We start from the raw sequence: 14763 nt of genomic DNA, 5'->3' as shown, positions 1-14763 counted from the left end.
CTTATTACTACTCTGGTTTACATCCCCAAACGTCCCTCTGGGACAAGCAAAGATTACATGAGGCATCCATCAGGAAAGATTTTGGCTCCCTGTTTTGTCTTTGAAAGAAGCAATGTTTTTAATGGAAAAATAAGGAAGAAAGGCACAGAAGTAACCAGACAGGTCCTAGGCAAAAGCAGAAGCTGAGCATTGCTGTGGATATTTGATTTTTAGAGTCTTGGGTTTTATGTTGCATGGTGGTAACAAACCTGTATCCAAGAATTTCTCTATAAAACTTTTGTCAGTACAAGAGCTTTCTGCTAATAAAGCATTTGACCACTGATATTAATTCCCACAGTCAGTATGGGAGCACTGAATGACACCTTTTCTGACCTGCTTAGCATCATCTTTGGCTCTGCAGGTAACACTCCTAAAGCTTATAGGAGCCCTTCCTGAAAATGCAGGAGACAGGCCAGACCTACTGGTTGAGAGGCCAGGCAGGCAGAACCAACAGAAACAATCTCTCATCCTGCCTGAGGCCTTCATATGCTGCTGGAATGCAAATAATAAGTGAAAAAAGGCAAAAAAAACCTGCAGAGAACCCTGCTCTGAGTCCCTCTCTGCTCACCCAGGGCAGGCACTGCTGCCCATCACATCCCAGCAGCAGAGACATGAGAGCACCACCAGGCTCTGTGCAATCCTTCCTACAGGGCAGATCCAAGAGGCAAACCCATCTTTTGTGCTCAGCTGCATTTCTGGAGGGGTTAGGACAGATAGAACTTGAAGCTCGTGGGGAGTTTTCTGGCATAGCTAAAAAAAAAAAAAAAAAAAAAAAAACAGATTTGTCAGCTCCAGAATTTTTAACTGCAAAAGGAGCCAAGCGCAAAAATAAATCAGACGAGCCATGTTTGGAAAAGCAATGCACTGAAAAGCTTTTTCCTTAGTGCTACCTTATAAATCATGAAGCAGCTAAAAGAATTAAAGCTTTTCAGAGCTCTGTCCCCTTTTCCAGTTTATCTGTGCAGTTCTAAGTAGGTTCACTTGTGCACATACCCAGTGGTGTGTTTTTTCATTCCAGTAACATGCACTAATAACTGGCACTTAGAGACTTTTGACAACGTTAATCCTCCTTGAATATGACTTTTGGCATGGAATTTCCTTTGTTCCAAAGGTGGGACACACACAGAGTTATCTCTGTGTTCAGCAACTTATTTAGTGCTGCTGAATATTTGCCTGCACCAGTAAAATTCGTGATGCTTCACTCCATGCTCGCATTGGTCACCAGGGTACCTCACCTCTTCCCTTTTGTGCTTGCACTGGATTTGGAAAAACACCCAGCATTCCTTGATTTCTGGACATTCAGCAGCACATCCACTCCACTAAGAATCATTAAGATAATTAAAACCAGACGCAACTATGTTATTTATGTCCTTTGTTGATGACTTTCCTCATATTCACTAAATTACAACAAGGCATAACATGGTGCTTTATTAATTTTTAAACAGATTTCTTTTTAAAAATTTGTAATTTTTAACAGTGTGGAAAAATTAACTCCCTCTTTATATTTTATATGTTAAAATGCCATACTTAGATTCTTTGTTAACCTTTCCCAGTCGTGTTTTCAATTTGATTTTTTTAATTCTTTGGAATTTATTTTTGTTTTCCTTTTTGTTAGAATTTTGAAAGTTTAAATTGTGGTCTTGCCCCACAGTCCTCTAATCCTCCAGCTAGCACCTCCTTTTATCAATTCCAGCTGAGGTCAAAGCCAGTTCACTCATTTGTCTTTAGAGACAGCAAAAAATAACCCTAAAATACTAAGTTTTTTAAAATTAAAATCTAAAATATGTTTAATTAAATGTAAGATATGGTTTTGTTGATTTAAATATACCATTTTCTCACTAAGTCTGTAACTACTAAAGGTCAAACAGTTGTTACTTGTTCACAACAATCTCTTTATTCCATTTGCCATCATCTTTTTCTAAAACTGGAGTCCGAGAAAATGGAAAGTCTGTAAATTAGGAAACAAAATAATTATCTGTCTCTTGTGCAAGGCAATAACTCAAGGCCCACACAGCCAATAATGAAGCACTCAGCACAGAAGTTGGCTGAATCATTATCTGACACAAATAATGCTCTAATGGTGTTATTTACTAGACCCTTGAGTAACTAAAGAAAAAAAAAAATCTCCAAATAATTGGTGTTACATAAACAAGAATTCTGGTTTCAGAGCTAGAATCCCAAGGTGTGATCTATGGCTGAGGTTCTCTGCAGTCCAAAACAATCACATCAAGCACTCTGAATTCCAATGACATTCACAACCACCACTTAGCTGAATCAAAAATATCCTTGGACTGGGTATTCCTCGACAGGCTCGAAGTTACACATATGATTAAATGCTTTTTTTTAATTCTGCTCAGTAAAAAGGACCAAATTAATGCAAAAACAAGAACAAGCATCTTTTGTGTTTATATTCGTGTCATTTTAATGGGCTGAGGTTTTCAGCCTGCTCTGCACAGCTATTTGGGAAGTTCATTTCATAATTAGCAGACTCAATAACTTCTGACTGTCAGAGAAGGATAAGATAATGCAGGGAGAAAAAGACCTGGAGGATGGTCATCTGTTTAATGTTCAGATAATTAAGAGTGTTGGACAAATGAGCATCCGCTTGATTTATTCCTTCTTTTGAACACTTTAAGTAATTTATGGTTAACATAGACCAGTTTTGACCATTAAAAATATATTTCCTTTCAGAAAATATGAGGCAATTGTTCCAGTGCTGGAGTTCTGAATGAAATGTTGGTAATGATTTTGGAGAAGAAGGTATTGAGGTACAAATCTCCCAAAAGCAGAAAATGTAACTGGAGTCTTTTTAAACTTTTATACATTGCTATGTTCTTTTTGCTACTTATAGTTCTTTTTCTGTATATATAGAAAAAAAAAAAATTAGGTTCTAGCCATAAAATCAATAGTCTGATTCACATTGTTTCCAGTGTGCTGGATTCCTCCGAGTTCCTTTTTAATCTCACATTCTTACTTTTCTACAAGCTGTGCACTTGGAAAAGATAGAAGACTACTCCCTTTTCTCTTGTCACTCAACCTGCAGTTCAGAAATGCCAAAAACTGGGAAAGTTCTCCAAAGTTTAAATGACTTAGAAGACAAGTTACAAAAGGGCATTTTGTCTTCAGCAAGGTTTTCACCTGACTTTTTCCTTTCCTCGAGCTAAGCAAACCAGGTTCTCAGGAATTTACAAACACTCCCAACTCTTCCACGCTGCTCCTCAGCACCACCTTCAAGCAGCTGCCACAGATCCTGGAGGACATTTCCCCCCCCCCCCGTTATTCAATCTTCCTGTGGAAGGCAACCATCTGTGAAACATTCTCCTGGCCACCTGCTGCCCCAGCCAGCTGCTCCGACGCCACGCCGCAGCCGCCACCTGTGACAGCAGCTAAGAGCCAAAACCACTCCAGCAAGAGGGAAACCAGCTGGCAGGAAGCCAGGTGGATTAAAGCTCCAGCACAAAAGCTGACAAAAACCCACCTGTGTGTGAAGCATCAAGTAGCAAGGGGAAAAGCACTGGCTTTCAGCGAGCAGAAGGGCCCAAAAGGGCTCAGCAGGTTTCTTTCCCCTCAAGCACCTTTTTGTGCTTTGCTAAAACCAGTTTAGTAACTTGTCACCATGGCTCCAGGGAATGGGGAAACTTGCTCCAGCCTTCTTGCCTGCCAGGAGCTCTGGTGGGATTAGCCATCAGAGAGAATGTCTGGGAGGAGGTAGTGGGATCATTCTCCATGTCTCATGGACACTGGGAAGTCCTGAGATAAGACTAAAATGGGATTTAAGTGGTTCATGACTCCTGTGCTGGCACAGTATGCACGGGCAAATTTTAGCCTCCCTGGGAAGGCATTCAGAAGTACCATGAGGAGGTAAAACACCAATGGATGCAATGGCCCAGATTCCTCAAGAATTTGGAGAAGGGAAAAGACACAAATGATAAGAGAAAATTTAAACACCCAAAGCGAGTGTAAGATCCTTCTCATTCTCAAGAGCAGAATGAATGGAACAAATCTGCAACAGATACAAGCAAAGAACAGGCTGAAACTATCCTGACAACAGCTGAAGATATGTCCCAAGAATGAAAATTCTCTCTCTTCTGTCCAATTTGCCAGTTACTGCCCCCTAATTTTTAAATAAAATCTTCATACAAACTTATTACTGCTTGATGAAAAGGAATTAAAAATTTGCTATCCAACATTAATACTAAAGAAGTGATGAAATGGTACACCATTGTTAGGTAGCTGCTTATCTCTGATCTGCAGGGAAATTGAGTCAATTTGAAGTAATTGACATTTTATTATAAATAGTATTTGTCATTGAAATAAGTTATAGTGTCCACAGTCACCACCTTTTCTAGGAATTTCTAAATTTACAATAGTATTGTAAAACATGGAAGTTCAAATCAGTTGAATTTTCCCCTCTGGCTCTGAAACAACTTCAGCAGTTTTCTATATTGCATTAGCCTTCTTGTCCAATTTTATTTTGGGCAGGTACAGTGTGCACATTGTTGTATTATTTAACAGTGTTTGTATTGTAATGTCACTCATTACAATTAAAATAAAGAAAAAACTTGTTATTAATGTTTTTTTTTTATCAGTCCTTGCTTCTTGATAGCTAATTTGGTAATGAAGCAGAATGTGACATTTGAGAATAAAATGTAACCTAATCACGTTTTTTAGAAGAAGTTACCTGAGTGTACATGCACACATGTGCTCCCCACACTATTAAATCAGTGAACTTCTTTTAAAAGTCTCTTTAGGAACAAGTGGAAGAAAACCTCTGCTTTCCCTTACTTTTATACTGACTGAAATTCAATTTGTGAAGGAAATACTTTATTAATTATTTAAGGCTTTATTAATAAAAGCCATGACATTACTGGTAAACTTTGTAAGTAGAATTTATGGGTTGGGAAACTGTCTTTTAAAATACAGGAGCAGGAATATGAGTAATTACAGAAATTGGAATGTCAGGTAGAAAAGAGTTTACTACTGAAGAACAGGGTGGAGCAGAGTAACCAAAAAACCCCTGAAGTGTAGATGGTGATTACAAGCACCAAATTTTAAGAGATGTTTGCTACATTTATGTTCTCAGTTTAGCTTGAAACATAAGAACTAAACACTTAAATAAAAGAGGCACCCAGCATGAATAGGGCTACTACCAGCTGAAAGGCAGAGAATACAGGGAGCCTTGAGAAATAACCTACTTGATGTGCATGTAGTTACCCTATACATTAAGCTGTGTGTAAAATAAATTTGTTCTGCCACTTTACCAGATGTGCCAGATAAACATATAGACTCAGGATGGAATAACTGCTCTATATTAGCTAAGGATATAATATTAGACAGTTTGGGGAAAATTTGGGGGAAATAGGGATTTGCACTGGGAAGTAAAGAGGAAGAAGAATGCAGACAGTAATTTTTCTTCTGAGAAGAGAGGAGTTAAAGAAAACACAGGCAAAGTAATGATGTTCCCCTGTCCAATGAACCCTGGATATAATTTCTAATTTCACAGGAAAACTACCAGCTCTGAGGGCATGTTTAATACTCCAGACTGGATATTTTATATACAGTATGACTAAGCTTAATATTAGTAGAAATTGTCTCAGGCGTATTTCAGGCACTCTCGAAAAATGGCTGGCTAAATGTGGTTCCTCTTTATTTGAAAGATATGCTCATTAAGCACATTATCCTACCCATTTCAGGAAAACAAACACATTAATAATTCTGTTTTATCCCCACTAACACTTCCAGAGACCATGCAGGTATGAAAGTATTATTTATGCTCTTCCCAACCCCACACTTCATCAACCAAATTACTACATTTCAAATTGTTTTCTTTCCTTTGCAGGGAGGAAAGCTTTGGTTTAAGGGATCTGAAAAAGAAAGCTCAGTTCATCCATCATTACTAAATATGGGGGGGGAAAAAAAACCACCACACCAGATTTTGATTTTCAGATCCCAGGGCAGATGCTGGGACATCAAAAAGCCACATTGTTTCTCAGAGAGCCTTGAGGTAACAGCACAGCAAACAGAATAATTCAATAATACAATAAGAGGACCCCTTATGTTGGAGGGAGGTGGTGAATGGCAATTTCTGCCAGGCCTGGTACATCTCCACAATCATGAAAAGGAACTGTTGGAAACTCCACCATCACAAGTCTGATATAAAAAATGGGTAAGACACACATGACAGTTCTGACAACTTCAGGAGAGGTCAGGGAAATCACAAAAGCAGCGGGTAGCCTCCTTTGAAAGTGAACCAATGCTTTTAAATTTCGGAGAAGGCTACTTTTGGCTCAAACAAAAAAAAAAAAAAAAAGCTGAAAAACCAAATGGCAGAACTTGCCCCTCTTCCTCCTGCCCAGGGCCAGGATGAAGGCAGAGATAAGCAGGTCTTTTATACAAGTTACCCATACCCAGTGCTGAAAGGGAAGGAGCAAAACTTGGCTTTTCTGTTGATTTTAAACCAAAAGAGAGAGGGTTTATCACCAGTGGAATCATGGATAAGTTCCACTATGGCAGAAAATGGCTGTAATGGCAGATGTCTTACCAGTAAAGCTGATGGGCTACTTGGATGCTCTGAAGAGAACGATTCAGCAGGAGTTTCACCAGAGGGCTTTCAAGACTCCACTCAAACTTGAGGACCTTAATAGAAAAAATTATAATAAAAATCCATTTTGTGCTGGCTTTGATGTCTTTCCTTTACAACAGTAAGCACCCAGTGCTTAGTTTGAACAAAGCAATCAGACAATGGAGAGTTTGCTCTGGCAAGGCAATGAGCAGAGAAACTTCAGTTGCCAAGGATCTACCACCACCTTTAAGACAGACAGACACCACCCTGATTGTGTTAATATGAATATAAATATGCAGCTTGTCTCCCCCCCACACTAAAAAGTATCACTGCTATATTTAATTTTTTATCTGATTATCTGGTTTGGAAAATAAACTTATTTTAGAACAGAAGCTGAGGAAGGTGAAAGGTGAATGCTGTAAAGCTGTGAAGGTTCTGCTGCCTCACAGTAGTGGATTACATAAGTACATAGAGAGATATCTGTCTAGATAAGCAGATATCACAAACACAGAAAGAACCCCTGAGAAACTCTGCAGTGTGGATAGTGGATCATCCATATGCACAAGGTTACCAAGTGAGGGGATAAAGCTCCCAAAAGCTCCTGCTCATTCCCAGCACAGGACCTGTTCAACCACCAAGCGCTTTGGAAGCAGCGATGCCATAACTTGCAAAACATCAATTTCCAGTGAAATGCTATGTACATCTCTAAAGGGACAATTGCACACCCAAATGTCCACTTCACTCTGTGCTGACACTGGTTTTCTCTGGTAATATGTGGTATTGAAAACCCAGTGATTAAAAACTCAGATATTAAAAACTTTGTAGTGACAGCATTACCTTCCTTGACTGCAATGAAGCCCTGTCACCTGAGCAGAATTTCTCTTGTTCAGATGCACTTTTTACTTTTCTCTGTTACTTGAAAATACCTTCATTTGCTATCTATAAGAGCCCAACTAGAATGCCAAAACATTTCCATTATCCTAAGCTGGAAAGAGTCTCTCCCTCAGGCCTGTTTTTAACCCATTCATGGCATCAGTTGACAAGACTTATTTGCTCCCCTTACAACGTCTTAACCAACCTGAAAGCATCAAAAATATTTAATGAGGTTATTGATCTGGACTGAAGGCTTCCTTGGCTATCAATTTCCTCCTTACCTGAACCAGCTGTGGGAGGTATTCGAGCAATTCATCATTTGACACATTTTCGATTTGTTGGACTGCTGCCCTGCGAATATCTTGATCTGGAAAACTAGGGAAAAAACAAATAGGTGTCATTAAGAGCTACCAGACCACTGCAACTCTCCTGAGCTCTCACTGATATATAATGTTAGAAAATCTGATTTTCTCTCAAAATGGAACAGGAAAAAAAATCAATTCATTTGCTTTATTGTAATAACAAACACACCACAGATTACTTAATTGAATTGTCTGTTATAGTGTCACACAGGGGGGAAAAAAACCCCAAAAACCTGATCTTGAAATACCTTTTTAAATTTGAAATAGCACGTATTGTAATTTCCCAAAATATGAAGCAAATTACAGATTTCTTGCTGCTCTTTCTTACCTGAAATAGGAAATTTCTGACCCATGTGAACTTTTAACTTGAAGACTCGATTTGTTCTGAGAAACAATACAGAAGCTTTAAATTTCCCATACAAAAAGGATTAGTTTCAGATAATTTATTCTCAAATGAGCTCTTCTGTTTTCTGTCATAACACAACCAAAAATACTTTTTAAACAAAAGCAATTTTGAAATTGAAAACACGGGCTGGGTATTTCTAGGATTTTATTATGTGAAATTTGGTAAAAAAATTGACACCTTCCCGAGAAAGGCTCCAAGTCAGTGAAGCAGACATTCCTGATGAGAAAATGTTTGAGAACTCAGCATAAGCCACATTCTCAAATAATTCTGGCTGAAACCAGGGTGGCTGTAGCCTGGTATAGATTTTGTGATGGAGCTCTCATCATAAAAATGATAAAAGAGGAAAACACAGTGTGGCAGCAGTGATAATGCAGAAAAGGAAGACTGGATAATATAGATGGTAAAAACACTTTCCTTTGGAAGAGAATGAAATTTTGATGTAACCTGATTGATCGAAACTGACTCTTAAGAGAACATTTTCTCTCTTCTAAGAGAAAAGGATAGAAAGGATACAGTGTCCCTTTTAATATTTGAAAGACAAAAGATAATCTTTTAAGGACTTCTTTTGGAAACTTAAAAATAATTTCTACCTTTCCACGTTTTGCAATTGTGACATTAATGATTAAAGTTTGGGCTCGATGACCTCAGAGGTCTTTTCCAACCTCAGTGATTCTCTGATTTTGGGAATTTCAGGGAATTTCACATACGCAGAAGTTGCCTAGATTGGTTCAAATTTGGCTGATTTGCTGTGGTTCTGCTTTAACAAGGAAAGGAGCAGATGTGCTCTTCTGTGTATGTCTGCTACGTGGTGTCACCCTTACTTGTGCACCAGTACCTGCACGTTGGCCACTGCCATCCCAAGAACATTTTCTGTCTTCTCCTGAAGCAAACTGGAAATGTTTCAGTTACCAGGGGTGCAAGAAGGGTCATCTCTGCCTAAGGGGCAGAAATGTCTTCAAACAGAGCCACAGTCAAGTGGACACTGCTCAGAAGAGCTGGTGGGCTTTGATCCAGCTCCCTGAGGGTGAGCACCTGCCCCACAAAATGCAGTGAATCTCTGAAGTGATATGGCCATTAGGCTCTTGGGAGAGATCTCTGATTTGGCAGTCTAGGCACACACACACACACACACAAAAAAAAAAAAAAAAAAAAGATGAGTAAAGGACAAGGGTTATCCTGTCAATTCACCCTGAGGAAAGTCCTTTGAAATCAGACCCTTCATGCACACAGGCCAACAGTGCCACTGCTTCAAGAGCTCAGCACAAAACCAGACTGCTCTCACCTTCCCACGCAGCACCTTTTGCCAATAATATTGAAATAAAACCCTGAAGTGAAACAGAGGAGGCGGTACCATATTTGCAGCAATGACTGCTTGATTCTACCAAGATAAAAAGAGAAGAAATTGTAAAGCTAGGTGCTCAGCAGTAGAATGGCACCTGCTGCTTGAATCTTGAGCTTCTAAGCTCAATAAAACCAGCTGAAGCAGAACAGTATGTACACTTTGATCAGAGAATTAACTAGAGGCCAACTAAGAAAAATGGGGATATTTTGATTTAAAACCAAACAACAGGTGGAAAGTTGGACTTGAAAAAAATGGTTTTCAAGGCTGCAACCTGTAACACTTTCCAACATCCTCTAGCAATGTGACTCAGGTCTGGTTTTACTATTTTGTCTGTTATGGCACATATTTAATGATGTTTCTAATATGGTTTATAATTCTTTGTATAAAGCTGAGAGAGACTCAGTGGGGAGGGGAGCATCTTTGCAAGGCTTATTTCTTTTTTTTTTACTTATTTATTCTAGGCAACCTGTATTAGGAATGAGAAGTTGTTACTTTAATATTCACATAGCTATTTAGAACAAAGCATATTTGAAGGAGGACTGTATAGTTAAAAAAAAAAAAAAAAAAAAAAGCATAATCCCTTCCATATCATCCCATTTTCTAGTTATGCAATTGCTCCAAAGGGTTGGGTGCCAAGCATGTGCAGATAAAATGGAAATGAGTCTTTCCCTTCCCCTTCTTGCCTAGTTCAACAGGCTACTGAACAGTGAAATACACTCTACACAGGCACCAGGCCAGGCAGAAAAATGTTATTACTTAGTTACAGCTTGTCCTTACCAGCAGCCAAGAGCTGAACACACGCAATGCTATGAGGAGAGAAACTCCTAATATTTTTTTTTCCCAGCTAGACAAAGAATGAGAAAATTATTTTAATCCCATACATTCCAGAAAATTCAGCAGCTAATATTTGATTTTTTGGAATTGATTTGGTGTAAGGCAAAATCAGGGCTATGTCAAAGTCACCAGTGCCAGGAGATGAGATTAGGGAATGACAGGCACTGTCTGTGGTGAAATACCTGCAGGGTGGTTTGCTTCAGGAAACATGGCTCTTACTCTTCTTCAATGAGATTTTGGTAATTTGTTGGTGTTGGTGACTAAACTGTTTCCTTCAGCTTGGAAATCTTGAGGTCAGCTTGAGGCTTAGTTCAGTCTTTTGAGCAGACTGGACAAGTAGCCTGTTTTTCTAACTACCTGCCAATCTGTTAATCCCTAGATGCAATATCCATTGCTTTATTTTGAATTTTGGTGTTGTTCAGGGCCGCAGGTACAAGTACAATATTGAATTTGGATCTAAGTATTTTACACAAGCACAATATTTAATTCTATTTGTTTTCCCCCTTACATTTGTACTTGAGCAAACATTTAACAGCCTCAGAAACATTGAGGTTACAGCAAACTCTAATGAACTCCACCAGTATTACATGGTGCTATGCTATTCACACTTGCATGCACCAGTTTATTTGCTAGAAGCAATAAAAGAGGAAGGTTTAGAAGCAGATCTGAGTAAAAAAAAAAATCCCTTCCCATGCCTGGAAACTGTGCCATCTTCTAGTCTGGTACTTCATTAGGGCTGGAAGGTTTTTTTTTTTTTTTTTTTTTTTTTTTCCAAATGAATAATCTTGCAAATGTTTGAGTTGACTCAAATCTGATTTTAGTAATCCATAAATTAGTCTTCATTAGAGGACAAAATTAATTGGATTTTTGACTCTAACTCAATGCAAGAGAAATCAATTCAGGCCTAAGAAAAAGAGCTTTACAGTTTGGATATTAGAGGAGAGCTGATTTCCAGGGCTTGCTGCAAAGAATATGCAATTATTTCTTTACACATGCTGAAAACTCTGAAAGCAAAGAAATGAGACAACTCTATCGCAACAAATTCAGTATTCCAGTCTTTAAGGGGACATTCCTCAGAAATATGAGCTCATCTGTGGCACAGTCTGTCTACATCAGATCAATTTTTGGAAAGATTTGAAGTGACAGAATTCCTGATATGTGGACTCTGACTATGGCTTCAGAGAGGCAGGACCTCTGAGGACTCCTCTTCCTATCTGCTTTAAGGTTGTCACCAAAATATCTGAGAATTTAGCTAAAAAAAAAAAAAAAAAAACCAGCTTAAAATGAAATATTTTAACAATGCTTGTAAGATTCTTTTATTGCATAGTTTCAAAATGGTAACTGTCATCCAGGTTTAGGTTTCCACTCACTTATAGCTGTTTGTTTTGTTTTTTTTTCCCTAAACAAACAACTTATTGGTCAATAAATACTTCATTGAATAGAACCACTGTGTTGTGGCTCTGACTAGCACCCAAGTGCTCCCCATTTATTTGCCTGGCTGCATTGTAATGTCTTGCAGCTTTCTTCTCTTGGCCAGTTTAACTGTTCCCTCTTAAGGCAATGAGTACTCCACAACAGGTGGAACATATTTGTTCCAGGTTTGCACACATCAGAAACATCACAGGCTCTACCAAAAAATGAACAATATCTGAATTATAGCTGTAGAGTTTAGTCCTCAGCTACAGGTCACACTGTGCAGGACTTCAAATGCCCCCCTCACAGCCTGTCTCACAATTTGGATTCTCCATAAATTAAGAAACTGTCTTCCTCCCATTAAACACTCACCTACCTAAACTCAACACCCTTTTTGCAGTTTTGCTCTTCCCTCTCTGCGTGATGCCAGTGACTGACAGCCACCTGTTTTTTAACTTCTGAGAAGATTATTAGATCTCCCTTGAGACTTTAAGATGTTTGTGTGAAAGTTGAATTTGGGGCTGGATGAGCATAGATTACAATTTGGTTTAGAAATAAGGAAAAATTTCAGTCTTTGATTCTTTTCATACAGACAGCCAGTCAGGGGCTATTTGTCTAGCTGTAGCTTTCAGCTAAATCAGATTCAAACAGAAAACAAAGTACTGCTGAGGAGTCCTGTGGATCTGTGAAATTCTCTTGAGATTTTAGCATCTGCCAAAGGTGAGCTGGCTGTAAATGAGAAATAAATGTGCATTTCATTTTGAACAGTTTTACCATTCTAATTTTGTTGTGCTGCCTCAAATAGCCCTGTGCTGGAATGCATCTGTCAGGTAAGTGAAACTGCTCAGTTCTCTGCATTTTCTGGCACATAATGATATCTGAAGTAGCCTTTCACAGGCCTTCTTTTAAGGCAGAGGCTTATAACATGCCACTTATTTCTGCATTTCCCTTCACATTTTAAGTTCTGTTGCATTTTCAAAAAAGAAGAACTTCAGTCCATGAAAAGCATGTTATTAAATCTGGCAGAAAGAAGGGAAGCTGACCTAGCAAACCTGTTGGAATGAGGATACCAACTGAAAAGAAAAAACTCTTTGAGTAGTAAAGGATATCATGTCATTGATGGACACGATTGGGCCAGGAGAGAAAGTGTGGAAAAAATGTTTAAAAAATGGACAGGGAAGTTTTGTGAGGCAGTTTAAGTATTTTAAAAATAATTAGACAGGAAGAGGGAAGAAACTGCTAGAATAATGATTAAGGTGTGTAGTTTTAGCTTACAGATAAGGTAAGCAGGACTTTATGATTTTTTTCATTTATTTGAGGACTTCTAAAGAAAACACTGTGTGAGTGTATGAAGGTTAGAAAGTGGTAATGACTAAAGGAAAGTACATAAAGATAACAAATACCATCAATAAAAAGGACACTGCATTTGCATTCTTTTTTTTTTTTTTTCTAAAGAGAAAATTCACTCTTCATTGTGAGAGGTCACATGAACCATTCCCAACCCCACTCATTGCAAAGATCGTGGTCATGTTCACTCCTTTTGCTTTGGCTGACTGATTGGCAGATAGATCTGTTGAATTTACTCACAGAAAATATACTTTCAGTGATGCTGACAGAGATTTTCTACAAGACATTCTGACTGAAACAACTAAGAATAAGTTTAAGATGTCATGGAGACCATATGGTGAACCATATCCTAGGACGAGAGTAGGAAGAAATTAAGAAACAGAAGGTTCCATTTGAAACCTGTATGATCTAGAAGGTTCCTCCCACCCCAGAGACAAACTTCCCTGTTGCATTAAAACTGAAGATTAAACCATGGATAACATGATTATTCAGATTAAGCTTCCTGACTAGAGTGCACAATTGTGCACAGAAAGCATGCAGTATTCTACATAATTGTCTATTTGTCCTACTACAGCATTCTGCTGCAGTACCTTCATATTTATTGCCAAGAAAGCTAAAAATTGTTAAAAGCAGTTAAAAAAAAATAAAGAACTCATGACGTGCCACTGCTTAAAAAAAAGACTTGTCTGTTCCTAGCAATGCATGCATCACCATCTAAGTTATCACTAAATTTCATGTATATTAAGCATAAGCAGTTTTAAAGCTTTATCAGTAACGTGTTCTGTACATCAAAGTACCAAATTAATTGTGGAGTGATGCTTTGTTCTTATCTTATTTCTTTGCCTAAGCCTGTGTTTGCTCTCCATGTTGATGCATGACTACTACCAAGTAACAAGATGCAAACAGGCAAGGTATGCTCTACTGCTATCTGGTTTATAAATACTCTGCTGTATTTAGAAATACTCCACTGTGAACTCCAAGGGAACATTTTAAATTCTCCTTTTATTGAAACAATGACAATCCGATTCAACAATTCTAAATCTGTTTGGCTTTCAAAGGTATAAGAACAAAATCTGTCTTCAAGGTATCACATTTTATTTTAATTATTAGTTAGTTATCTGGACCTCTGAAATGCAAATAGCCACTCTGCTTCATGAAGTGAGAATCAAGAATAACACTGTGGCAGTCACAGGCTGAGGGATACTATAACCAAAACTGTGTCTGACACTGATTTGACACACGGTTTTAAAGAAATGTCCTTTACTGTGCAGTTGCCCTGACAGAATTAGAATTCAGCAGGAAGTTTGTAGGAAATTTTTAAGCCTAACAGGGAGGTTCCATCTTAACTGCCACAAGCTACTTCCAAAGTTCTCTCTACAAAATGGTTGCAGCCATGCACTATGCTGGAAAGCAGACTTAGATTCCATGGCTGTTTCCTGATTCTAGCTCAGTTTCCACATTCCCAGCCATGACACCTCACAGGGCTGCAAGTGTACTCTAAATGAGCCAGAAAAAAAAACCCAAAAGCTGAAGAAGACATTTGCTGGCTTTATTAACAAATATGCTTGGACTTTCCTCTGCAGTA

At 38.4% G+C, this 14763-nt stretch overlaps 1 protein-coding gene across 1 annotated transcript in view; it reads right to left on the bottom strand.

The window, feature by feature from the left end:
• The window catches only part of PIK3C2G (phosphatidylinositol-4-phosphate 3-kinase catalytic subunit type 2 gamma), a 185929-nt gene that overhangs the window by 100675 nt on the left and 70491 nt on the right, over window positions 1-14763 (bottom strand). Inside the window, exons 16-17 of the mRNA XM_053943203.1 lie at window positions 7756-7849; window positions 6581-6675 (exon numbers count right to left, since the gene is read on the bottom strand). Coding sequence (XP_053799178.1) covers window positions 6581-6675; window positions 7756-7849 — 189 coding nt within the window. The remainder of the gene's footprint in view (window positions 1-6580; window positions 6676-7755; window positions 7850-14763) is intronic.

Source organism: Vidua chalybeata, chromosome 5 (genome assembly GCF_026979565.1).
Source record: "Vidua chalybeata isolate OUT-0048 chromosome 5, bVidCha1 merged haplotype, whole genome shotgun sequence".
Taxonomy (NCBI): Eukaryota; Metazoa; Chordata; class Aves; order Passeriformes; family Viduidae; genus Vidua; species Vidua chalybeata.
Note: the sequence above shows the minus strand (reverse complement) of the source record. Positions and strands in the feature narration are given on the sequence as shown.